Here is a 25816-nt window from a genome sequence, read left to right as displayed (position 1 = left end):
TCCGCTACTTGAAGCTCAGCCCCAGCAAAACTGAGCTTCTGTTCATCCCTGGTACTCCCAACTAACTCGCAGGAAGCTGCCCAGGTGCTTGTGCAGTCTCTTGTGATCTTAAAGCTAGACTACTGCAACTCACTGATGGCTGGTCTTCCTCCAAGAGCCATCAAACCTCTACAACTTGACCAGAATGCAGCAGCAAGACTAGTCTTCAATCTTCCGAAATTCACACGTTACTCCACTGCTGTGCTCCTTTCATTGGCTTCCAGTAGCTGCACGCATCAAATTTAAAACCATGACGCTTGCCTACAAAGCCAAAAATGGACCAGCCTCTCCATATATGAGATCAATGATCAAAGCCCGATCCATACCTCAAGTACTTCGAACCTCAAGTATGGCTCAGCTTGAAATACCCTGCTTCAAGTCTCATGCAAGACATGCATTGAGACTATTTTCTGTCCTGGCTCTAAGATGGTGGAATGAACTTCCACTTGCTGTCCGGACAGCAGAGTCCCTTGCAGTCTTCAAACGCAGACTGAAGACCCATCTATTCATGGAATATATAAATGACAACTGACCCTGCTCCAATATTGACTAACCAAATTAGTACTTATTGTAGGGTATTGTTTATTACACTGATGTTGTCTAACAAACTCTAGTACTTATTGTTTATTGTCAATGTTTAAGATAGACCTTATATATTTTGTACTAGGTATCAGCAGTAATCCCTGTATTTCTACAGTATTCTAATTCATTGGTATATTGGACTCTAACCTATTGCACTGGCTAGGATGTATTCTATGAGTAAACGACTAAGCATTTTTGTAAGCTGCTCTGGATAAGAGCGTCAGCTAAATGCTGTAAATGTAAATTTAAATGTCTTTTCTAGAAGAATATTTCAGAGAATTTTAGCAGTGCTTTCATTTTCAGAATGAAGCATTAATTGCACCATAGCTTTTTCCCCAAGCTTTAGTAACATCAGTGCCCTGTGTTCTAGAAGCTAACCCCAATGAACCCCAAAGAAGCTAACCCCTATGAACCCCAAAGAGGATATCCCCAACGAACCCCAAAGAAGCTAACCCCAATGAAGATAACCCCAATGAACCCCAAAGAAGATAACCCCAATGAACCCCAAAGAAGATATCCCTAATGAACCCCAAAGAAGCTAATCCCAATGAACCCCAAAGAAGATAACCCCAATGAACCCCAAAGAAGCTAACCCCAATGAACCCCAAAGAAGATAACCCCAATGAACCCCAAAGAAGCTAACCCCAATGAACCCCAATGAAGATAACCCCAGTGAACTCCAAAGAAGCTAACCCCTATGAACCCCAAAGAAGATAATCCCAATTTCCACAACTGCAAACCCAAAAGAAACCCTATAAATAAGAGCATAGTGAATGTGAGATCACCAGATATGTAGTCCAGGAGGGGACTGGTGACTAAACCAAGAGCGAAACACACAAGTGCCTGTTGTGCATGGATAAAAACTAGAACTGCACTCCTTCTGAAAGCTATGGGACTGGAGATCTGGAGCTGGGGTGGAAGGGCTTGGGGTCCACGCTGCCTTCGCTTATTTTTGCTTAGGGACGGAAAAGCTCCTTGAACTTGGCTTCATCAAAAAAAGAATGAGAGAGAAAGAAAGAGTGACAAACAGAGAGAGAGAGGGAGAGAGATCCATGTGGAAGACCCAGTGACACAGCAAAAGACCTCCCAGCATTCCTTGCATGTTTGTGGCTATGTCTTTCACCTCTAAGAACACCCCCACAACACAGGCGCACTCCTACATGCTCACGTGCACCTTGAAACACACACACACACACACACACACACACACACACACACACACACACACAGAGCCAAGGGCACTCTGGAGCAATAACTCAGACAGGGGTCATTTGTACAGGACACACGAGAAGTAACATGAGCTAAACGCGGAGGAAAATCTTTCAGCTCTCCGAATCACTTTGCCACCAACTGTTTAGATGTGTACTTCTGCACACAAACATCCATATCTATGCGCTACATACACAGCCACACAGAAACACACCAGGGTTTTTGATTTCTTGCTATCCTAGCAAATAAAGGGTCTCATCAGCTGTGATGACAATATCACCTTACAAAACATGTCAAGCTGGAGTCATTGCAAAGGCCCAGGCATGGTGGTGAACATCTTTGCAGTCCCGCACACAATCAGTACAGCAAAGTACCATCCTCCAGCCCTCTGCACATTTCCTTGGAATGGTTTAAGCGCGAAGTTCCAGGCCACAGTTACAGAGGTCAAGATCACCCTAGTCATATTTGTGATTAAGCCTAGTGTAAAGCTCTGCAATATGCACGAAAATATATTACTACTTGTTTGTGTGACAAAGGCTGAAGGCAACAACCATACCACTTTCCTTAGTGACAATCCCACCGCCCTCTCTGTCAAATAAATATATAAATATATAAGGGATAAGGGAGATAGTGCTGTAATTCATCCAAATATAAACATACACAGAGATTGCACTGCTGAGCCTGTCACAATGACAGCGTTATTACTGCCTAATATTTTACTCAATGTGCAGTCGTATAGCACTGGTAGTGAACAGAGATGTGACAAGCAGCAAAATATTGCAATAACAGACTACCCTGTTCTTTTGATCCAGTGTGGGTTAGCGAACTGTATGCGATTTGAACATGGCACCCATCCATGGACAGTGGGGGTGCTGCTTGGACTGATGCATGTGATTTGACCTGTCATATTAGGCCTATGACGTTTATTAGGGCTAGAACTTTTCATATTAACGAAACTAATCTTTCAGCTGGCAATCTCCGGGAAACGGCCATTCATCAGAACATTTTCTCGTCGTAACAATCACTTAATCCTGAAAGTGCTCTACTCAAAACAAAAAAGCTCTAACTCTCTAACAATGGTCTAACAATGGCTTAAGATTTGATAATGTCGCTTTTCAGTTCCCTTGTGTGTGGCTAATTTAGGGACACCCATATCTTTTGGCTCATTTTGTAAACTGGTCAGCGCACGCTGTTAAAAAAAATAATAAATTGGGGGGGTGGGGGGGGGTTTCATGAAATTCTTGAAGCTTTTTAAAAATTCATACATCATGTATTCCTACACACTGTCCATTGCCATCTCCAACAGGTAAAGCATCTTATTATGTGCACGTTAAAATCTGGAATCATGTGACTGACTCCTTAACCATCCTATGACTGGTTCAGAATAATAAACACTATTTTAAAGTAGCCTGTTAGGTGTTTCAGTTAGTGAAGAGCAGAACCCATCGAAGAGAACCTGAGAGTGTAGTGTGAGCTTTTAGTTTACAGAAAGCAGAATCAAATTACAAGGCCTTGACATGTGAATGTGAAAATAAAAGAAAGATGGAGGGATGATGAGCAACAGTCAGCCAGGCCATCTGAACTGCTGAAACTACATCACACACACACACACACACACACAGCATGCTTTCTCATTTTCTCTTGGATTAGGAGAGCGGATGCCAGTGGCATGAGCTCCAACACACACACACGCGCGCACACAGAGAGAGAGAGAGAGAGAGAGAGAGAGAGAGAGAGAGAGAGAGAGAGATAGAGCGAGAGAGCAAAAGAGATAATCTTTCTCCCTCTCTTTCCTAGCAGCTGGCATATAGTCTGCCAAGCAAACCCCCCCCCCCCCCCCCCCAGCCAGGTGCTGTGTGGTCTCTCTCACAGCCTCTCTGGAATGGCTGCTAAGGCCCGTGCCTCATTAGCAGTCACCCAGCTCAGCAGAGGCCGTGTTCGAAGGGAGGGGCGAGCAGCACATGGAGCTGACCGCCTGAATACTGGTACCAGATCAAGTGTAGATTAAGGGATAACCCTGTGTTACTAGGTCCTGCCTGTCTCTCTCTCCAACTCCCTCCTGCTGTCTCTCCCCTTATACTGCTCAGTTTGGTATGATGGTTGAAATCCACCAAGCCGTTACCCTCTTACTGAACCCTTCATTCTCAGCGTTGCAGAGATATGCGAGTGAAACTGGAGCCACTGTAACACTGCGCAGTGCTGTTTGTGTCTAGGTGTATGTGTATGTATGTTTCTGCATGCCTGTCAGACTTCTAAAGGGCCTAAGTGCTTTAGACAAAAGCTGATATTAAGGCTTACATACTCTTACCGTAGCTGTCATGTTGTCGCTTTCCGCCATGATAGCGGATGAGTATTTGTTGGAGGGCATTACTGTTTGAGTCGTTCTGTGTTTTCGTTGTCCTCTGACCTGTCACAAAAAGAAAACATAAATAACACATAAATAATACATAAAAACAACAATGCATCACTGTAAACATTTTAGCTGCTGTTCATATTTGCAGATGCAAACTACTACAGGCAATCACGAAGGTGAATATTTTCTTCCCAGACATTTTAAAGATGGGAAAAGAGAATTATTCCAAGAGAAGTAGGGAGAAGGTCCAAGGCGTGAGGAAAACAGGCCCCTTCAACCTGCAACCTGCTGCTTACTCTACAGACCTTGCATCAGGCCCGTTAGACAGTCCTGGGGTAGCATCGGAGGTATAACTCAGTGATCCGCGACACTCACAGGAATGCGGGGGTCACCAAGCCCACTGATCTGAAAACATGCATCTCCCCACTAGGAATGTTAATGGTAATGATTAGCCCAGGTGAGGTTATTCAGGGGAAGCCTAGAGGGACCAACCTCCAGCTGGGGCCCGCAGAATTTCACCTATGCAAACCCCACACAAAGAGGCTCCTTTTTAAGAGGACATTATTCATGTCTTCAGTTGGCAAACAGACCTTTGCCAGATATCCTAACCCAAGGCATGAATAACAATTGGCAGCGTAAACAACTGAAGCACTGCAGTCCCCGAGGTAAGATGGGGTGGAGTTGCACCTCCACTGCCCAGAATAACAATCCCACTCTCCTTGTCAACATGGCTGATCTGCGGCTCGCCCACCTCCTAACGGCACGGAAACGATGGCTCCAGTTCCGCAGGAAGATGGCTGCTCACGTGAGCGGCTCTGGGCTGTTTGGCGGAGCAGCAGGAGGAGCAGGAGCCGCACCTCTTTGTGCGTGGCGACCAGGGCCGTGACGGTCTGGGTGGGGACTGTGTGAAACTTAAGCTTTCCTCATTTTTCTATCTTTCTCACACTCCCGTAGGTAGCCTTTTCTTTTAAGCAGGAGGAAAGTTGCACATGTGCACCTAAACAAGCCCGCATATGCAGCTGAAACACAGGACACAGGGCTACCAGGTGCATCCTGCAAATAAAGCAATGTACATACACTAACACATAGATCTCGTGCACACACACACACACACACACACACACACACACACACACACAAACTGCTACACATGCTCTAACATGAATGAAAGTGTATGCAGACACACACACACACACGAACATGTACACCCTCACACACACACACACACACACACACACACACACACACACAGTGTACTTAAAGGACTGTTTAATTCTTTATATAGTCCCATGAGCACACGGGCACTACAGGACACATACACACACTTTCTATCCCACACTGAGGGAGCGTCCGTAAAGATGAATGAGTGAATGAGAGTGAATGTGAGAACACAAAGAGAGGGCACATCAAAGGTGAAAGCCTGAGTGACAGAGATTAGGGACTAAATCTAATGGGAGGGGGTTTTCTGTGTGTGTGTGTGTGTGTGTGTGTGTGCGCGTGTGTGTGTGTGTGTGTGTGTGTGTGTGTGTGTGTGTGTGTGTGTGCGTGTGTGTGTGGCAGAAAAGTATGAGAGAGAGCAAAAAATCAGAATGAGACATTGGACACACAGCTAAGGTCTTCAAAAACATCCTGGTGTGGTTTGGTGATTAATCAAATCTGTCTCAAAGATAACTTAAAAGGCGAGAGAACTACCAGTCTTAATTAAATGCAGAATTCTGCATCATTTGTTACATTGCTATTGTTTTTAAAGGCTGTTCATTTGTAAATTTAAACCTCAACAAAAGGGTTGGGATTGATCTGAATGGGACACATTAACTGTATTTTTTACTCTGGTGGGCCATGAGAGGGGTATTTTCATGGACAGCACTTTTTTCCACAACCCTACAAAAATCTCTAGCAATTATCTCTGGGAAACACTGGTTACTAGAAACACGAGTAAAGCATTTTTACCCCCAGAACAGCTCTCCACCTCAGTCTTATGTGCAACCTATTAAATACAAACGTCAATGACCCATTAAATATGAATATCAACATGGAGATGACAACTAAACATTCTTGCACATTTCCTAAGGTATCTGAGTGGTCAGTGGTCATTGTGGAAAATGAGCATTTTCACTGTGGATTCTAAACCTATAGAATTTGATCCCTGTAACATTGAATGTGTTCCTTACTACCGTTTTCTATGGCAACTGTGTCTGATACCTATGGTACGTTTATACTCTCTGTGGAAAAATAGTGCTTAGAATGTAGAGTAATCGTCTGGTAGAGTCCCGAAAACTACCGAGTGGGTTCGTGTGAGCCGAAACCCAAGGCTCGGTGGCCCGTTACCATGAGCCCGCGCAAAAACCGGTGACGGCACGACATTCCTGCGCGAGGCCCCGCTGGCGTTCGGCTAACACTTTCATACTATCTAAACACCAATTAGCACGTGTTTAGAACAGGACCGGAGCTTTTAATGCCGATAAATAGCAACTTAAACTCGCTTTCAGCCCATCATGGGTTTCACCTGCCTAACGTTTTTTTGGGGAGACAGGTGTTTTGCCTATTAAATTGCTATAAAGGAAAAATGGTGAATAACATCTTAACACTTCCCCCCATTGTTAGTATCATTTAATTGTTTTGTGTGTTTTTTTAATCGCCCGCATCTGTAAACTACCCACTGAATAAGAATAATAAGTCTATGTCGGCAGTGTAAATGAACTGGCAGCAAAATCAACAAAAAAGACTTTAAATGCGCTACAATGGAACCACGACAATAACAACAGGCTAGAACACGCGTTTCCTTTGCATACCGAAAGGATACTTGACATGCGCTCGCGCTAGAACAGGACTTGTCATCATAATTACATTTTCACAGACTAACCTAGAGGACAAGCGTAAAAATATCTTTAAACTCTTACTTAACCTGGATTAGACATTATTAAGACACAAAAAACCCGACTGTGATATACAGAAGGAACCGCAGCACACTTTCCACACTCAAATATTTACAGAACATCTGGACAAACCTGCAAAGATGCAGTGGAGTTTATAATTGATCCGCACATTCACGGAACTTTCCATACAGACGATACAATAAAAACTTACCTGGAAAATATGTTCCATGCATGTCAACTTACGTAATCGTTTTTAAGAACATTTTGTGCTTGAACCACACACCCTCAACCCTACTGATTTGATATTTCCTAGCGCAAAATATAATAACTAGGAAAGTGTCATAGTTTTCAAGTTAAATTATATTAACAACACGAATAGCCAACGCAGGTAAGATATACCTTCAAGCGTGTGCGGTCCTACTGCACTTGAACTCTCACCGAGAGCGCGCACCAAGGAGATCCATGCAGAAGGGGAATGAAACTTACCTGTTTCTGGAATGTTTGATTAAAGAAGCGGAACAACTAAGACTGGCGAATCCTTTTCGATAGTCCAAAGGTTGCCAAGGGATCGCGATGAGTCACACTTTACTTCGCTCTTACACACGCATTTAAACCCTTGGGGCGAATATGTAAATTGAGTCTCGTTCTCTGTTCGGTCTATTGCCTCAGTAGTCAGGCGTGACTTTTCCCGGGTCTCGAATCGCACGGTCACTGAGTGAAACTAGTTTTACCTTCTTGGATTTAACCCTTTTCTGAACTATTTCTTGTAAGAAACACCTGTTACGAAGTCTCTTTACTATAGACGTGTGGTGACAATGGCAAACCCTGTTTTGCTCGTTGTAATTCTGTGTCATTCAATAGTAGATATAGATCTAGTACACGAAAGATCGAAACCACAGCTGGACGGTGTGCTTGCCACTAAACCCACAAAAAAACATACGCACTATACTATTTAGTTTAAAAACGTAACAAAAGAATGAACTTTTTACATATAGTTACATAGACATATGGTCCTATGACTTTAATATATATAATTATAATATATAATTGTTCGCATATACCGAACAATTGAACAACGAATGTTTAAAATATATTTAAAAGATTTATTGCACATTGATGGGAACTTTGCCAACCGACATATTTTAATAAGGGATTCCCCCAAACAAAACCACGGATCACGATGTGCGATAATCTCGAAAGTCCTGAAATGAAACCCAGGATGATTTTTTGGCGGAAGTCTTGAACCAGATGTGAAAGGCAAACTACAATAATAATCAACTTATGAGCCAAATAGAAATAATGTTGCAGTTGCATTTTACTAAAGACACATTGCCCGATAATGTGAGCAATGATTTTCAGACATTGAATAAATTCAGTGAACAGGTAAGAGTTCATTATTTCACAACAGAATATTTTTTTGTTAACATAGCTATGCTAGGTTTAGCTATAAGATAGGCTACTAAACCTAGCCAGGGTTGGCTAGTTCGCTAGCTTTCTGTTTATGTATGTTTATGTGCGTAGTCTTTGCATGCTCTAGCTACATGATTTATAATTTGTGAAACAGAATTTACATTATATTCCACTGAGAAGAGCGACATTATCTTCTCCAAAAACAGGCTAACATAACATACAGATATGTTAGTTAACACAGGGGGGCGGCGGCATCGCTTAGCATTCTAAAGGATTTGGGTGTTCATTCTAGTCTATTTCAATCACGAGATACGACGAAAAGTTAGAAAGAAATTCATTTCTGCAGGCTCCTCTTAGGTTTACGTAGCTGTCGTTTGAAGACAGCTTCTTCAAAATCTTTTCGGAATTGCAAGTAATGTGGATCTGAATAAACTACAGGGATAACGATTTTAACGCATCCTACAAAACTCCATATTTTGTTGAGTCGATTATATAGGGAATAAACTAAACATGGTTATAGGACATTGTCCAAATGAGGCCTATGCATTCGTATACCAGTTAAATAATGGCGGGTGAACTGAATACTGAGCTATGTAAGATAATATGTTAATATCTATTTTTGTTCATCATCAGTTTGAGTCCTCTATCAAATAACCTAATTACATTTAAAGACATAATCCAGCAAGGTCTAAGAAAATCCCAAATGTCCTATCAGCATAGTAGGAATAAGTACAGAACCAGAGTGGTCATTTACACGCCACAAGCAGATTAGGCTCAAACCTATCTTTTTGTATTATATTTCTTACCTACTTTTTTTTGGCTTTACTGCTGTCATAGGACTGTAAACCTTGCAATGCATCTGTTACTATAGGTTATATGTAGACTTTTTTAGGCTCTGTTCAGGTCATTTGGATCAGAAGTTGTAATCTAGATATATTTGACCTCATTGTACTAACTGTAGAATTAAACATGGACTAATTTTCATGCTCCCAGTTCTACGGCATCCCATATGTTACTTCTCATTGTTTGCTCACTACAACCGTCAGAGTTCGAAGTCCAACAGGAAAAAGACGATAATGGCCACCCAAACATCTCAAGTCTCTAGTAGAATACTGAGCTTAAATAATAAATATAAATTGCAACCTACAGTATCACATTTACTCTGATATTCTGTATTTCCTCATTTTAAAAGCAAATGGATTAGATTGTTAATGCAAGTTGACATTATCTCTCAGTTACACTGACTCCTCCATTAACCAGATGGCAGGCTTTAACTAAAGATAGATGATGCAGAACACAAAAAGTTGCATTGAGTTACATTTTACAGGATTGGTCCTGGTGAAAAGGTGGAGTCACATAAGGCACATTGTGATGGGGTTGTCCTCATGGATAAGGGTTACATACATTTCTTCCATGGTTGACATTAAAATACATCATGTAATTACGAAACCCCACTCATATTGGGGGTGTACATTTGTCTACCATTATATTGCCTTGATGTATATGATCATCAATTATTTTGTCCTATTAAAAAAATAATTGTAAAAATAATTTAGACAAAATTACAAAATGCACCCTCACTTTGAACTTCATCTTGTTAGATGGACAAAGCAACTAAGCATTGTCACCACCCTCCCTTGCCCTCTGCTGCTATGTTTTTTCAGAAATGAGCATGTTAGCAAATGCACATTACATATTACTCCACTCGGCTACTTACTTTTTAAGACTTTTTAAAAGACAGTAATCATACACAGGTGTCTGGTTATTGCTTTTATTTGAAGAGGTACGATTATCATTGGGTTAAGTACCACTGTAGGTTAATAAGTGGGTAACCGCTCCACTCCTGCTTTATTGTGATGTTTTTCTAAGCTGTGAAGCCACTTAAGTAACTCTCTGCTTCTTACAGCAATTTGCGAGCTTGATGGATTTAATATACCAGTTCCTGTTAGAGCCTAAAGAGGTGAGTGAGTCCTTTCCCTACTGAGTCCGTGAGTGAGTCCGTTCCCTACTATACAGCCAGGGACGTGTCTACTGAGAGAGGTTTATGAGCAGTTGATCTTCTGGTTTTGTGTGACGAATTAGCGGTTGACTGCTGTGTGTGTGTGTGTGTGTGTGTGTGTGTGTGTGTGTGTGTGTGTGTGTGTGTGTGTGTGTGTGTGTGTGTGTGTGTGCGCGTGTGCGTGCGTGTGTGTGTGTGTGTGTGTGTGTGTGCCTGGTCAGTTGGAGCGTTTCCTGGTGCAGCTGAGTGAGTTTGCAGGAGAGAATGGCATGGGTCCAGGCCCACTCAGAGGCCTAATAAAGAGCGTTCTCCTACTTCCACACGGTAATCAGAAAACCCCTTCCCAGCTCTTTCACCTACCCATAATCTCCAGCCTGAATTCTAGTTCATTGTTTGAGAAAGGCACTTCTGCTCCCTTATTGGTGCAGGAGACAACAGATAAATTTGCCTGAATCTGATCCATGCTCTTAATGCTGTCCCTCTATCACTATCACAACCAATCTCTAGCCAATGTACTTCATATTATTTACTCAAATAACTGATAATTATTAACATGGGCAAAAAGGTCATCAAGTAGTTAAGCTATGGATGGCCAGATGTTTTTGTTACTTTTCCATATCCAGGTAAGCATTTCTTTAGGGATTCTTAAAACCCAAGAAGATTGTGTGTTTTCTCAGGCGCTCTGAAGAAGAATCTGACAACCGAACAAGTAAAGGAGGACTTGCTTACATTGGGTATGATTTTCCTTCCTCTCTGTTTCACCACAAACAAGTGACTGCAATGCTTGTTCACCTTTAATGCCGAAGGACATGACTGATGATACCTTGTCTCTGTCAAGTTCAGCAACAAAAACTTTACATATCTGGACCAATACTGAGAAAGCCCAAGAAAGATATTTTGTAGCTCCAACTCAGATATTGGTGCTGCCAGTGATTTTAACATCAGTGCAATCAAGACCTTTTGTACGTTTGCTCCTCAAAGGTTGGGAAAAGTTTAGATAAACAAAGGTGTAATTGAGATCATTTTCAAACATGTGGATGTGATTTTTTTTAAGGAATCTCTACAATGCACTGATTAATGTTTCCATGCTTTTCTTGGATTCCTGTATTATTTCGTAGGGTTGAGTGAAGACAAGGCCGTTCACTTCTCTGACCAGGTACAACATAAGTGTTTTCAGAAGCAGGCTGTGGCCTGCATGTTGCACACACATTAATGTGTAACCTTCTGAGACAGATTTGATGTTTAAAGTTTGTGTGAGTAAAATCTTTTGTTTTCATGTGACAGTGGAGGGTGCACTACCCTGTGTTGTCTAGGCTGGCAATAGGACAGACGCTGATGGTCAATCAGTTGGTTGATATGGAGTGGAAGTTTGGTGGTAAGTTATTACGCTCTGATACTGCATTTCCAACAGTACATCACACATTTCGAACACTTTCCACCCTGGAGAGCTTGCCAGAATGTTCTGGAATTGTGCAATGTGGAAGAAGCTTGAGAGAATAGGTTATTTAAGAACTTCCTGATACTGATATGCTGTCAATCATCTAAAACTTTTTCGTACCAGTCATAAATAATTTAGATCAATGTTGAATCTTTATGCTATAGTATAAACATATCCAACAAGCACAGAGGTTTGGAATATTGTTAAAGGCGTATAGGGAACTTGGAATCCTGCAGCCTCGAAGAGATCACTATGACCCAGTTGTTCCCAGTGAGAGCCTTGAACATACAGCAGCATGCTACTGATGCCAGCACTATATCTGTAACCTTCCTCTTTAATCAGCACTAAATGATGACATTGAAGTGATCTGAGGGGAAAAGCTGTTGTGCCTGAGTGCCATATATAAAAATTTGCCTGCATTTACAGTCACTGTAGGAACAAGTGAGCTGCAGAAGGCCGGAAACATCTTCCTACAGGTAAACAATCAACTTCACTGACACACTTTGCCAAACTATCCTGTGGTTTCAAAAGTGACTGTTATAACTGATCAAATGGAAAATGGTTTATCCAAGACCTTAATTTAAAAATTGCAAACCCATCTTATGTGTGAGAGAAGAAAAGGCATGTAGCCTGCAGGGTTTAGTGAGAGAAAACCCCACAAATACTGTTTGTGTGGTTGATTACCAGAGGGTTTGTATGGATGCCAAATGCAGTTTCTTTGCTGTGTCCTCGAATCTCAGAAGCGTGTTTGACTTGCCAGTCACTTGTCACTCCACTTACACAAATGCCTGAGTAATGACCAGAGGGCTTGCTTTTTCACCTTTTTTTCATTATGATTTTTTGTAGATGGAAACCTTCCTGTTACACACCTAAGGGATTATGTGTTTATTCAGCGGTGGATTGACATCATAAAGCATGTGTCTTAAGTAATGCTCTGTTTTCTTTTTGTTTTTGTAATTCCCTACAGCTCAAGCTTGTGGTCAGAAAAGGAAACACCACAGAAAACATTTACATGGGTAAGGTTTTAATATTTTCACAGGTTTTTAATATAATCTCCCAGTAACTGAAACAAAAAGTGGTGAAACAGAAATGACACCATTCCAGGATTGGTATAGTTTTTAGTTTTTGCATTAGTGATTTTGTTTCAGAGGTTTCAGAATTACTTAATGAACTTTTTACACAGTACACTTAAAAAAAAAAAATTCCATGTTCAGGTGGCATTTTTATGCTGATGTTCATGGAAATCCCAGTGTACATTTATAAATCACAGCAGGCTACTTTTTAAACTTGTGTCGTATGGTTCTATGAAATGCCCCTTAATGTTATTTACAAATATTTTAAAAAATAGTAAAATTATGTCAGTGATGTTTCATTTCAACATTTTATTAATTTAATCATTTTATTAATTGTTAGGTTATTATTGTTTATTCACGCATCCTATATTGAAGTGCAGTTTAATCATATATAAGTTTAGTATTAGGCTATTCTTACTCATTAAAGTAGCCTATGTTGAAGTACAATCCAACATCAAGCACATATGGTTTATTGCCATTGGCCTTTCAAAATAATTGGTTGATTACTATTTAGAATTCCAAATTTGGTATGGGCAGATATACACACACACAATCACATTGATCAGGAATTTGCACTCAGTTATGGTTCTGAACTAGTTATTTGTGTCCAACAGTGACTTTTCGTTATTTATTTACTATAAATTCTGTGCCCTTTCAGAACTGACCCTGCCCCAGTTCTATAATTTCCTTCATGAGATGGAACGGGCCAAAGCATGTATGGACTGCTTCACCTGAGGGCACTGAGCACTTTATCCTGGAACTCTCCAAATGACACTGTCACTGAATCACAGAGACCGTTGAATGTGTGTGTGCATGAATGAAGGCATATTTTTCTGTATGTTTGTGTTTCTATATGCTTGAGTATATCAGTGGTTCCATGCACAGAGCAGTTAATTCCATGTTGATTCCTGAGTTCATTCCCGAGCCTTTAATGAATGAGCCTAAAATGAAAATGCCATGTTTCACTTTTCCATAAATCTCATTTAGGCAAGTAAAACTGACTCAATCATTAATTCCCTTTTGATCATTTATTTTCTCACCAGTGTTAGGCATTTCAAGAGGATATTTTTAACAAATTCAAATGGTTGATTAAATTACAAAGAGTGCATGTGCAATTGTATTCATCCATGTGACTAAATGCATCTATTATCCAATTAGCCAAGCACTCAGAAATAAATTCATGCCCATTTCTTTTTCTCTTCTGCAGCACTGAGTAGTGTCATCTGTCTGGAGATGTATTTGTGTCATGAGGGCCTGCACTCAAAAGACAATTGGAGTTTAGCTTTGCATTTGTAGTTTTTATCATTTTCTGTTGTTCTTGTAACAGAAACATGATGTTTCTTTCCAAACTGTTAGGGCCTGCCACCCTTACCCCGAGATTCCCTCTGTTCTTTCTGTTTCCTCTCTTTTGCCTCCATCTCCCTTTCTCAGCCCCTCTGTTGCATGTCTGAACTTGTTCCATTGAATGCACTACCCAATCAGGTTTCATCAATCCAATGACAGTGAGAAAACAAATTGAGGAGAAAAACTGAAGCAAAACAAGGGAAAACTGATGTTTCTGTTCTTCTCCTGTCTCTCACCTTACTGGTCTTTTATGAAGTCAACATCTGCCTGTCTCCTGCAGACCTAAGTGATCAGGACTCCCGGTAGTGTAAATACAGTGCCAGTCAAAGGTTTGGACACACTGGATGTATATTTGTTATAGTCTTAAAGGCATTTTAATGTAATGGTTTATGCTTAAGTGTGTAGAAAACATAAATAATGCCTAATTATGAATTGATTTCTAAAACAAAAAAAATGTACACAAAAAAAATGCCCCCTTAGCAAATAGTTTTCGTTCAAAACTTTAGTTTCAAACCTACAAGTCCTCAGCACTGATCATTTCTTCAAGACATCATAGCTTACTACTTTAAAGAATCTAAATTCTAAGCATAGTCATGTGTTTTCATAATTTCACTGTTGACTGCTTTTCTAAAATGTAGGAAAAAAAATAATTTAAATGTAGTTGTATCCAGACATTTGACTGGTAGTCTACATGTTGCTGGAGGTATTCAATATATCTTGTATTGGTTACCTTAAAGGTAACATTAAAAAAGGAGGGGCCAGACAATGTGATCACAGTTAGAGGAACAGTTATGTTGTTTTATCCCCATGATAAGGAAGTATGATTCTCCTTTTGATTATTGTGGGGGAAAAAAAAGTTACTAATTATTGTTTTATTGCATCACAAGTATTTTGTCAAGCTTGTTCTTACTGTCCCTTCAGGAGACCTGCATTGTTTGTACATGTAAATATGCTTGCTTGTTTGTGCATGCACATGTTAAGAGTCTTCGTGAGAAAATGGAAGGAAATGGTGAGACATCTACCGTTATACTAGAGAGTAAAAAGAGGAAGTTTCTTTCAAGAAAGTCCCTACAACAACTGCTCAAATCTGTCACGTGTGTACAGGGAGTTGAGACACAGGCTTCAAATGACCACTGTTTACATACGTGTGCTTGCTGACGTACAGTTTGCAGTGAGCAGGAGAATGCCAGAACACTGATGTGTAAACTCTGGATCCCTCTGGCCTTCCTATGTAATACATAGCATGACATTTCCTTACATGCAAACTATGAATATCACCCTGAAGGTCTGACTGTCTAGGTATGGGTATATCATGTGATATTTTTTTACCTGGTTTAGAAAACTTCCAATTGCTTAAGGCAACAAAGCAGGTGTAATGGAAAACTGTCCACTGCTCCCAAGCACCTATAGGTTCTGGCCCTTTACAATGCTCGAGTGGCCATCAATCAGGCCGACTTCATTAGGTGAAGATTTATTGGACCTTCGCAGGTATAGACCTGTCCGTGTCTGACAGAGGATGAGAACAGAGTGAAAGAACAGAAGCAGCCAGACTAAGGGGACACCCAGACGAGAAGGCGGTACCGTAACAGGGCGGACGGCGTGAGAAGCCCCTCCTGGGGTGGGAGGGGACTATTGCGGCTGGCTGCGGTTAGACGAGGCCTCGCAGCGTGGCTCTTCATCTCCTTCGTGCTCTTAGTGAAGCGTGAACAGAGGCAGCTCGCACATTGTTCCTGACTCCAGGGGAAGCAGCTGGGCCACCGGGCGGTACGCTCGGGCCTGTCGCCCAGCAACCGAGTTGCTTCCAACCGGAGGTCGGCCGTCTCCGCACTCTGCATCGCCAGCGGAGGGAGATGTACCTCCCCGCCTGCCCCTCCCCCATCAGCTGTGGTCTGTGCCGCTTTATAGCACAAGGCTTGATGTGACAGGTGTGATGGTGTGCATTGCATCACCTTCATAGTTTAGTGAACTTTACAATTTATAAAGCTATGCTGTCGAATTCTTTATGAATAAGAGGATCTTTAGTGATTTGATCGCATAAACCTTCCTTTAATATTAAAAGCTGAGATATAGAGAGTGGGTGTTCATTGCAGAAATGAAGGACGTCTATCTGTTGACCAATAAAAGGGTTTGATGAGCAGTAGCATATACTTAATAATATAGTTGAATGGCTTCTTTGGTTACAGGCTGTCAGTATTAAGGTAATGCACAACTATCAAAGGATTGAATACTTCTGTTCAGCCTAGCTTTCAGTCAGATACAGGAGCGCAGCCCTGGTGGCCAATTCATATAAAGTTCAAAGCAGGGTCTGATCCAGGGTCAGATTTTGGTTGCTGTAAATATAACTACTGGCCTTATTCTAACTTTAGAGTGAATCTAGATGGAGATGGAAAAAAGATTTGTGTATTGTGCGCTGAGTATTGGGCCAAGTTGGTCTAGTCTGGGTGGCTGTAGAAGAGCTGCTCTCAAACAGAAGCAGGTTCAGTCAGGAAGTAAAAGCATATACAAAGTTCAACAAGTCCACTGTGGGGTGTAGTCAGTGGCACCCAGCCAGTGGCGGAGGAGATACACACATACATACACATTATTCCTGACTTCCCATGTCCCCAGTTTGTGGTTGCGAACAGGAAGTGAGCCCAGCCTGAGCGCTAGTGTCTTCCTCTTTCGTCTGTGGCTCTGTCCTGTTCTTTCACCACTGCATGCGTCCTCTCCACCTTCCTCCCCCTCCCCCTCCCCCTCCCCCTCCCCCTCCACGTTTTTCAGTCAAGCATGTGTGTGCTTTCGGGCCGTCTACTGGCAGACTTGCTTTTCCGGCCCCGCGGCCTAAACGCGTACGTACGGGCTCGCGTGCACCTGCACACAAAGCCTTTCGAGCCTCCTCCTCACACAGGGGGCTGTAATTGATGGCTCCTCGCTGTTGCTCCCTGCAGGGGCAGACCGCAACCCTGACGCTGCCATGCACGACGGGCCGCTCGGAAACCGAGGGAGCTTCCTGCAGCATTTCACTCCGGGCAGGGCAGCCCTAATCTGGTCCGAGCAGGCAGCAACAGGGGGGCCTCCCTGGAAGAAAGGGGGACCCCGTTTGCGGTCCCGATACAAGCAGGATAAGTGTGGTTTCCGGAGCCCACAGACAGAGGCACTACGGCGCAGTGCTGGTGCATGGCAAATTTGCACGACGGGTTTCTCTTTTTCTCTTCGTCTCACTCCCCTTATGCTCCTGTTCCGCACATTTTGAGTGTACGGAGTATGTGTCGCTTTTGGGTGTTATTGCTGTTCACATTGCTTTATCCATTAATATCATCCCTGTATGGGGGTACCACTCTAATCCTCATCTGTTGTTTGCTCCTGTTACTTAGTTACCACTCACCTAAGCAGCTCCAGCCTCTCATGTTGCCCTGGCAACCATGCCCGTCCCATTGTTTCTTCTGCTAGTGTACCAGGCCTATCCCAAGGCTGACCCCTCCCCCAACTCTCTCTCTTTCCTCTCTTCTCCCTTCCCTCCATCCCCTCTATCTCTCTCTCTCTCTCTCTCTCTCTCTCTCTCTCTCTCTTTTTTGTCTCTCTTCTCCTCCCCCTCCCTTGGTCCTGCTGTTGTAGTTTAGGGGGTAGGGTACAGTTATAGAACCACCCAGAGACACCCACAGTGCCCTTGCAACCATTCCTCTCTTCCTTTTTGTTTGTTTATTAATGTATTTCTTTGAGGATTTGTGGATGTGCTGATTCTGTGTACTACGTGCAGCATGTGACTTTACCAAACCCATGCCATCCCCAGGACATAAGCAATAAAATAGGAGGCCGAATGATGCCGCATAAGATAGGAACGATGATGCATAAAATAAAGATCGTATCACACAATGAGTTGGGCAACACGTTTACTTTGGCTTCCAGCATATAGGTTTCTCAATGGCTGCAAACAGGTACCGCGTTCACTAGAGGGCGCCATAGACCAAAGTGTTGCAGTTAAGGACGCGCTTTAATTCCATAATTTTAAGGATTTCTCTAAAGAGTGAGTCATAATGTGCACTCGGCACTCAGACGGGAGGGAAACAAAGAAGTAACGAAAATGAAGTGGAGAAGGTCAAAGATGTTGCGGAAGAAACGCACATGACCGTGGCACAGTCGAGGACTGGGAAAGAGGAACAGACGAGTTTTAAGTTGAGTTGGAGATCGTCAAGGTGAAGCCCAGAGCACAGCTGTGGTGAGTTAGCTGCTGAGGTGTGTGTGTGTGTGTGTGTGTGTGTGTGTGTGTGTGTGTGTGTGTGTGTGTGTGAGAGAGAGAGAGAGAGAGAGAGAGAGAGAGAGAGAGAGAGAGAGAAAACGAACATGTAAACAGTTCTACTTGGGCTGATGACCTTAAATAACAAGAAGAGAGCAGTGAGGGAGGTTATGAAACCAAACCAACCTGTAGACCTTACAGAATCCCTTCACACATCCACCATTAAATCTCTGTCTGGCTCCAGATGGCTGGGGGAAACAGGAGGAGAGGCAGCTTCAGAGTTTCTGTGTCTTGGATTCATTTTGTCTCCGTTGTTCTGGATTAGACAAGGGAAGAGACCCTGGATCATCTGGTACCTTGAGTTTGAGTGAAATTATGATGAACCATTTCCCCATATGGATCACTCCACCATATAAACCGGCACTCTACAATACCTGCTCGCAGACCACACAGCACTACTCAGTTGTAGAACCACAGTTCTTATAACATAAAAATAGACAGATTATATTATTCATACAGACTGATGCCTGCCAGGAAGACCCATTCACATTTGAGGAGCTCGACACCATACTGTCAAATGAACAGTAAAAATGTCGATGTCTACGATATACTCCGTCTGTATATGTCCTGGCTAAGGAGCAGTGAGAGTCAGAGAGAACCAAGCTTTGGACAAGCAAGGATCCACGAGGAAATATGAGACCAGTGAAACAGGCCTTCATCTGGATTTTAATTAATGCTTTCACTGATTATTTCCCATTGTAATTCCTCTTTCTTTATTTCTCTCCCTTTCACCCCCCCCCCCCCCCGCCCGCCCCCCCCCCCCCCCGACAGACACACATACGGGTCTTCATGGCAGCTGGAGTGATAGTGCTCTCTAAGCTGACCCCAGAACATAACTTGGTGACTTCAAGGTGAAAGGTCAATAAAACACAGAGACAGAGGTAGTAAAGCCCAGAAAAACTTCTTTACCTCTCTGTGCTTTTTCACTGTCCTTGTCCAAGGAATATGTGCCTACGTATCTGTGTTTTAGTTACTTAGACTGAATATGTGCGTGTGTCAAGAGTTGGTGTCAAAACCATTCTCTCTTGCTTGTATTGTTTTTTCACCAATTCAGCCTTCGGTTTTCACTTCAAGAGTATGATATGCAGAAGAAGCAAGAGAGAAGAGGAGAGTGAGGAGCTAAACCCACCCAGACACCTGTCGCATGTAGTTACGTGTTGGGGCCGAACACTGACCTGCTTTCTGATGTCTGGCAAGACAAGAATAATAACAGATCTTGTCATTGCTATTTTGCAGTGTGTTTTACAAAATCACCTGTGTGCCCATCTGTTTCTCACTCTTCATCATATCACATTTCTACTCCTGATTATGTTCTCTGAGTTTGATAATAAAATGCTCCATTCACACTTCTTGGTGCTTCCAACCCCTACTGTAAGAATCAAAACAAAATCACAAACTCTCTCTCTCTCTCTCTCTCTCTCTCTCTCTCTCTCTCTCGCTCTGTATCCCTCTCTGGGATGTGCCCTCGCCATACTATGGAGGCTGGAGCCTGTCAACAACATGGCTTTGGCTTTGTACATAGCTGAAGGACAGACTGAAAAAAAATCTCTTTTCATATTGCCCATGTGAGATTCCCCAGTGAGGCCCGTCCCTCCGCAGAGGCTGCTGAGACGTGCACCTGAGTAATGGGTTACCCCAGCACTGGGACATCTGGGTTGTGTGGGAGAGAGAGATCACAACCCCCGCCCCCCACTGCGTCTCTCTCTCTCTCTCTCTTTCCCTCTCCCCATCTCTCCACTGTGTGCGGAGGAGTGCTCCAGGTCTTGCACTTTTAAAGTGGTTGCCATGGAGATGCCTGGACTATGCTCTGCTAGCTTTAGTATGGTTGTTGCAGTCCTGCCTGGGGGTTGACCTGTAGAAACGAGGCGCACTGCATATTAAACAGTGGGGCGGGTCCTTGACTATTGCTTTTATCACTTTAAAATTATAATAATTTTCAGAGGTTAGAATGTAAGCTTTTTGTATTTACTTGGAAGTAGGAAGTTCAACCATTAACTGCGGCTCTGAGAAAAATAGGCCCAATCTCATTTTACAAAGTTTACAGCAGATTACCATGCGCATCATTCTGTTTAGTTTTTTTTTTAGTTTGCCACCATATGAGTAAAACAGCATTCATAAATTTCAAGTGCATTTCAGGTCTGTGGTGGCTCCAGGCACCATCTTGAATACAGAAGATGGATTGAGGATCATTAAATAGCTATTACAGCAGTGTAGAGACTTAGGATAGGACAATAATGAGGTGCAGTGCTGGGGATCGATGGGTGTTTGGCTGTTGGCCGCTTCAAGTGTGTGATTCTGCCCTAGTTTTGCAATGCAATATTATGCAATGATATGCATTGTTAATGCAATAGCCATAAAAACAGCAGGCTGAACTTGTGCGTTTCTTTCGTGTTGAACAAAGAATCACAACTGCAGATTCCAAATGTTAAGGCAGAAACCACTTCATACAACATATTACACAGAAATCAGATAATTCTGCTCAGCAAAAGTTTCCTTGTAATGCACCTGATACCGCAGCCCAACGTCTGCGGCCAAATAACTAGTCTTGTAATACTGTTACACTGAAATCAAATTCCTGATAGTGCATTTGCACTTTTATGCAGAATGGGAGGGCTTTTTTGAGTGCCACGGTAAAGAATCCGAGTTTACCTTTTGACATCACACATCAGCCTGCTGTCAAAAGCCAACTTCACAATCTCATCCTGTACAACAGGCCCGATTTTTTTAAAATTGGCATCCATGTGCGAAAACACACTGAATAGGCACCAAATGGCTCGTGTGACAATAACACAGTAAGCCGTGTGTGACGCTTGCAACGATCCGGCCTCGGTTTTCCGCCAAAAATAACGTGAGTGAAGCGATGGAGAGCGGTGAGGCGCTGTCGGACTGACTGATGGTGGTACCGCTACTGTACACGGTAGCGTAGCTTTCCTGAGGATTTCACCTTCGTCACGTTCGCGATGAGGGAATCCCGTATGTAAATGTGATCGGCCTGTGTCGAGTTTTGATTACAAAACATCGTCGTTGATCGAAACACGCTACTGAGCTGATCAAATGTATTTTCACTGCGTGCTGGGTACTAGCCAGCGTCTTTATGTATTTATTATATTTAAACTATAGAGTCTCATTTCAGTGGTGATTACAGACTGGTAGCTTGTTTAATCACAAATCGGATTAAATAAAGGACACATGAGACAATTTGAACATTACAGCCTAATGTCAAAACATATTTTTTCTCAGGCTTTAAAGTTTAATGGGACCATATTGGCTTTAAAGTTTAATGGGAACATTCACCGGGCCTGTACATAGTGATTTGGAATTATTGCGAATGTCCAGTCTGTTGTGCTGCAGCTGTGCACAGCTAGTTATGATATTGAAGTGGAATTTCTTGGACACATTTTTGTTTGCACGTAAACACAGCACAATGCTTCACTTTCATTGTCTCCCTTGTCTGTTAGCATGACTGTATGTTAGTATGTACCCATGCTAGAATACTGCTGCATAGACTTAATGGCCACAGTGGTTTGCTGAACACGCCAAACTGCCTGTGTGACTCTGCAGTAACACTCTGATTTGTAATACCAGAAGACAGGCACAGGCAGAGTACCTGTGCGTACACACACACACCCACACACACACACAGAGACAGAAACAACAGAGCTCTGCAGCATACTGTACCCAACGCCCCCACACAGCTTTTTCTAAATACTGCCGTCATAGCAACAGATAGACATAACTACCTACACTCACACTTTTTTTGGACAGACAGATAGACATTGCACTTCAGACAGACATATACAGACCTGGGCAAACAAAGACTCAAATGGAAGCCACTTTTGTTTGTGTGTCTATTAAGATGTGTTTTCACTGATTCTTGAAGACGGTTCTTTTTAGATGGAACATGGCCTATATGGTCACAGCAACCATCTTACTTCATTATAAACAGTTTCTTACTATCGTCAAAAAATTCTATTCAACTTCTAAAATGGTCATGTAGGTTACTGACTACACACTTTCCTGCAGTGTGAAGTTTATCTGTATCATTTCAGGGAGCAGCAGACCTCTGTCCCCCTCATTCAGCTGTGGAACATGCCACGTGACCTGCTCACACCAAGTGAGCCGCTCACACCACGTGAGCCACAGTATGTCTGTACATGCAGCAGCATTCATGCTTAGCAGCGGAATCTAAACTAACGTTTTAAAACTTAGGAACAAACTAAGAAGTACTTGCTTTTGAAATCATCCCAGTTTTTAAATCCACTGAACACCAGGACTGCTCATACAGGCTAGCAGTTGTGATTTCAACAGACAGGGTGACAGTGTGTGGAGAACAGACATGAATGGGCTAACGGCAGATGACTGACCACTTTTCTATCGGACCAGGCGCCTGCTTCTCTCTTGGGCCGGCTTGGCGAGTAAAAAAAAAGGGGAAAAGGAGTCAGGGAGGGAGATGGGAGTTTTGAAACCCACTTTCACTTCCCAAAGTGAGAGGTTATTTTGATAGAGCCCTACTGTCAGGCGGTTTTGCTCTGGAGGACTCTGCATTTTGTCACAGCTTGTGGGTTGGCAGAGAGAGCCAAGGAGCAGTTCGTTAGAACTGTCCCGAGGGGAAGTGTCTCCATCGGGGTTTCATCTTAAATTTATTTCTAATTGAAGTGCAGTCATAAGAGTAAGTGGCTGTAAAAGATTAGCCAACACATTAAATGACTTTCTATGTAGATATTAGAAACCCGTTCACTTTGAATATTCATGCCAACAGGTATTGGTGCTAATGAAAGGGGAACAGGACCCTGTAGGCAAATTAGGCTTTTACAGAGAGTGGGTTCATGTCAATACACTCGTGACCCCTCCCCTCCAAGAAATAAGAAAATAAATATAAAAACCTTGCCAATTTTAAGGACTGAGTATACAGACAATTATAAAGCTCAGGAACCCAGAGAATAGAGGAAGTTTGGACATGGTGTGTACATGTACAAGCCACTTAATTGTCTCATGAGAATCCTCTCATTTATTAAATGTTTATCTAATTGGAGTTTTTCACATATAAAGTATATAGAGTCAAATTTTACAAAGTGCTTCTATCTACTATCTCCATGCTGAAATAACTGAAACCTGGTGCGTGTGTGTGTGTATATATATATATGTTGCGCTTCCTACGTTCACTCAGTCTCCAGCGAGCACTGCTCTGTCCTATCACATTGTTTCAAAGCGTAGCACGTCGAAAAAATCTGATTACATCTATTGCCTTTGATGTCCTCCATGAAAATGCCACTATTTTTAGTTTCCTTCAGTATAACTGTTTTCTTTAGTTTCCATACTTTTTTTTTTGTCTTGTCAAAATGCAAGATCAAGGCTAGTTTAGACTGCACATATGAGTCGCACATGATATATCTTAGCTCTTACAAATAAGTAGTAAGTTATGTTTGTAGGCTCGCCTCTTAAGTTAGGATCACCTTCTTGACATCTACAATCCTGTAGAATTTAGTTCCATCTCGAATTTAATGCTGATTTGCAGCTGCTCCTCAAGACCTTCTTTAACTGGATCAAAAGTGTAAGATCGGGGAGCTCAAGGGTGGAACTCAAGTCTGTAAGGACGTACATTTCTAGAATTATGCACATTCGTTGATTATCCACAGGTGAACCACTCACTTAATGAGTGATTGTGTGTATATTTTTATTTAAAAAAAATGAGTGTGTTGCATCCGTTTATAGAAAGGGACCACACTACTGATGGTGTAGAGAAAACAGTTTAACCGACAAACGTGTTGAAAACACGCAGCTGACGGGCTTGGCAAACACGTCAGCTTCAGTAACCAGCGACCACCTACCCACAGCCAGCTGTTCATCAGCACCAAACTTCACGTTCATTTAAAGGGCGCTTAAAATTCCCCCTCGTGTGATATGGCTACCAGTGAAACTATCCGCCCTTGGTGCTAATGCTCAAGAGGGAAACGGCGTCAGAAACGCCATCGAGTCGTTTCAATCATGGGACGGTCGACGTCTTTGTGTGCATTTGGGGCGCTTCGTGACAGTCACACTTCCTGTATTTTACCCGTTCTCGCGCACCCAGTCCCGCCGCCGCGAGCGACGCTCATGCCACTCGCACGTCGCCTGCTCCGTTCATTTGGACACGATATTGTAGCGTTTACTCGAGTGCGCACCCCGTTTTGGGACTGCAGACCGTGCCGTGCTCTGGTCGGACAGACGTCGGGGCTGGGACAGGCGCGCCACAGGCTGATTCTAACAGGTGGTGAGCGATTCCAGGTGGTGCCCGGGGGGTGTACTGGCTTATTCCACTGAGCTTGCGTCGCTATATCTGCCCACCCGGTGCGGGAGCCCGAACAAAGGCCACTTAACCATTACTTTGACAGCTAGCGTCGTAGTCTGACAATTTATTTCTCCTCCGGACATGTATTTTTTGTCACATTTGAGCTTGTGTATTGAAAAGAACTGACCGGTTTATTTGAATTAGCTCCAGAATCTAGGGTACAGCATACAGGTGGGAGATCGCCCGCACGTTTTTGTAGGACGACCCCCCCCCCCCCGGTTCCTCTCGGGGGATACTGGGACCGACATTTGTTTGTTATCCTCTGGGACAGGCGGAGAAACGGCTCAGCAAACAGGTGTGGGGACATACAAATGCACAGACAGACTCTGGGCTCATTGTTCAAACGGGATACACCTATTTTCCGAGGTAGCTTCTCGTCCGCGTGCATATCTTAATATCTCTCACTCAAGGGGGAAATTAGAAATTAGAACCGTAACGGATTTGGAAATCGTTAATTTTGACGCCCACTCTTTCGATTTGAAGGAGCTGGGAGTAGGTTTTTTTCCGAAAAAGAGAGAAGGAGACAGAGGCAGACATGTCAACGAAGAAGCAGAACGTGGATTTATCAAAAAGGAGCACCGAGCTGTCCGAAGGGGAAACGTTTGGTGAATTTCAGGACTGGTGTCTCCGTACTTACGGAGACTCGGGTAAAACCAAGACTGTCACCCGGCGTAAATACAATAAAATTCTTCAGACGCTCTTACAAAGTGAGGACGCGGATGCCTACATGGACAGTAACCACATCAACGCCAAATTTAAGTTCTGGGTGAAATCCAAAGGTTTCCAAGTCGGAAACTGTAACGGACAACAAGATAAGAACGGAACGTCGGACAGACCTGTTCTCTACGTCCCCATCAAGGCAGCGGTTAGTACAAGTGTTTTCTCCCCGTTG

At 42.8% G+C, this 25816-nt stretch overlaps 3 protein-coding genes and 1 long non-coding RNA gene across 5 annotated transcripts in view; 3 read left to right on the top strand and 1 right to left on the bottom strand.

The window, feature by feature from the left end:
• Positions 1-7615, bottom strand: part of dnmt3bb.1 (DNA (cytosine-5-)-methyltransferase 3 beta, duplicate b.1) — a 31342-nt gene extending 23727 nt beyond the window's left edge. The window contains exons 1-2 of the mRNA XM_027006983.2: positions 7546-7615; positions 4139-4237 (exon numbers count right to left, since the gene is read on the bottom strand). Of these exons, the coding sequence (XP_026862784.2) occupies positions 4139-4198 (60 nt within the window). The 5' untranslated portion in view covers positions 4199-4237; positions 7546-7615. The remainder of the gene's footprint in view (positions 1-4138; positions 4238-7545) is intronic.
• Positions 7616-8281: 666 nt separating this feature from the next.
• commd7 (COMM domain containing 7) lies at positions 8282-14185 on the top strand. Its single transcript, XM_027006944.2, has 9 exons — positions 8282-8442; positions 10376-10429; positions 10690-10792; positions 11146-11202; positions 11587-11624; positions 11753-11843; positions 12333-12382; positions 12874-12922; positions 13638-14185. Exons 1-9 carry the CDS (start codon positions 8341-8343, stop codon positions 13712-13714), a joined length of 621 nt encoding a protein of 206 aa, XP_026862745.2. The 5' UTR covers positions 8282-8340; the 3' UTR covers positions 13715-14185.
• A 4162-nt stretch (positions 14186-18347) lies between these two features.
• Positions 18348-19942, top strand: LOC118240712. The gene is made up of 3 exons (XR_004775589.1): positions 18348-18518; positions 19368-19477; positions 19651-19942. It is a non-coding gene; the product is annotated as an uncharacterized LOC118240712 (long non-coding RNA).
• A 5264-nt stretch (positions 19943-25206) lies between these two features.
• Positions 25207-25816, top strand: part of nol4lb (nucleolar protein 4-like b) — a 64495-nt gene continuing 63885 nt past the window's right edge. For both annotated transcript variants that reach the window (XM_027006982.2, XM_027006980.2), the window contains exon 1: positions 25207-25789. In XM_027006982.2, the coding sequence (XP_026862783.2) occupies positions 25460-25789 (330 nt within the window). In that variant the 5' untranslated portion in view covers positions 25207-25459. The remainder of the gene's footprint in view (positions 25790-25816) is intronic.

Source organism: Electrophorus electricus, chromosome 24, assembly GCF_013358815.1.
Source record: "Electrophorus electricus isolate fEleEle1 chromosome 24, fEleEle1.pri, whole genome shotgun sequence".
NCBI lineage: Eukaryota > Metazoa > Chordata > Actinopteri > Gymnotiformes > Gymnotidae > Electrophorus > Electrophorus electricus.
Note: the sequence above shows the minus strand (reverse complement) of the source record. Positions and strands in the feature narration are given on the sequence as shown.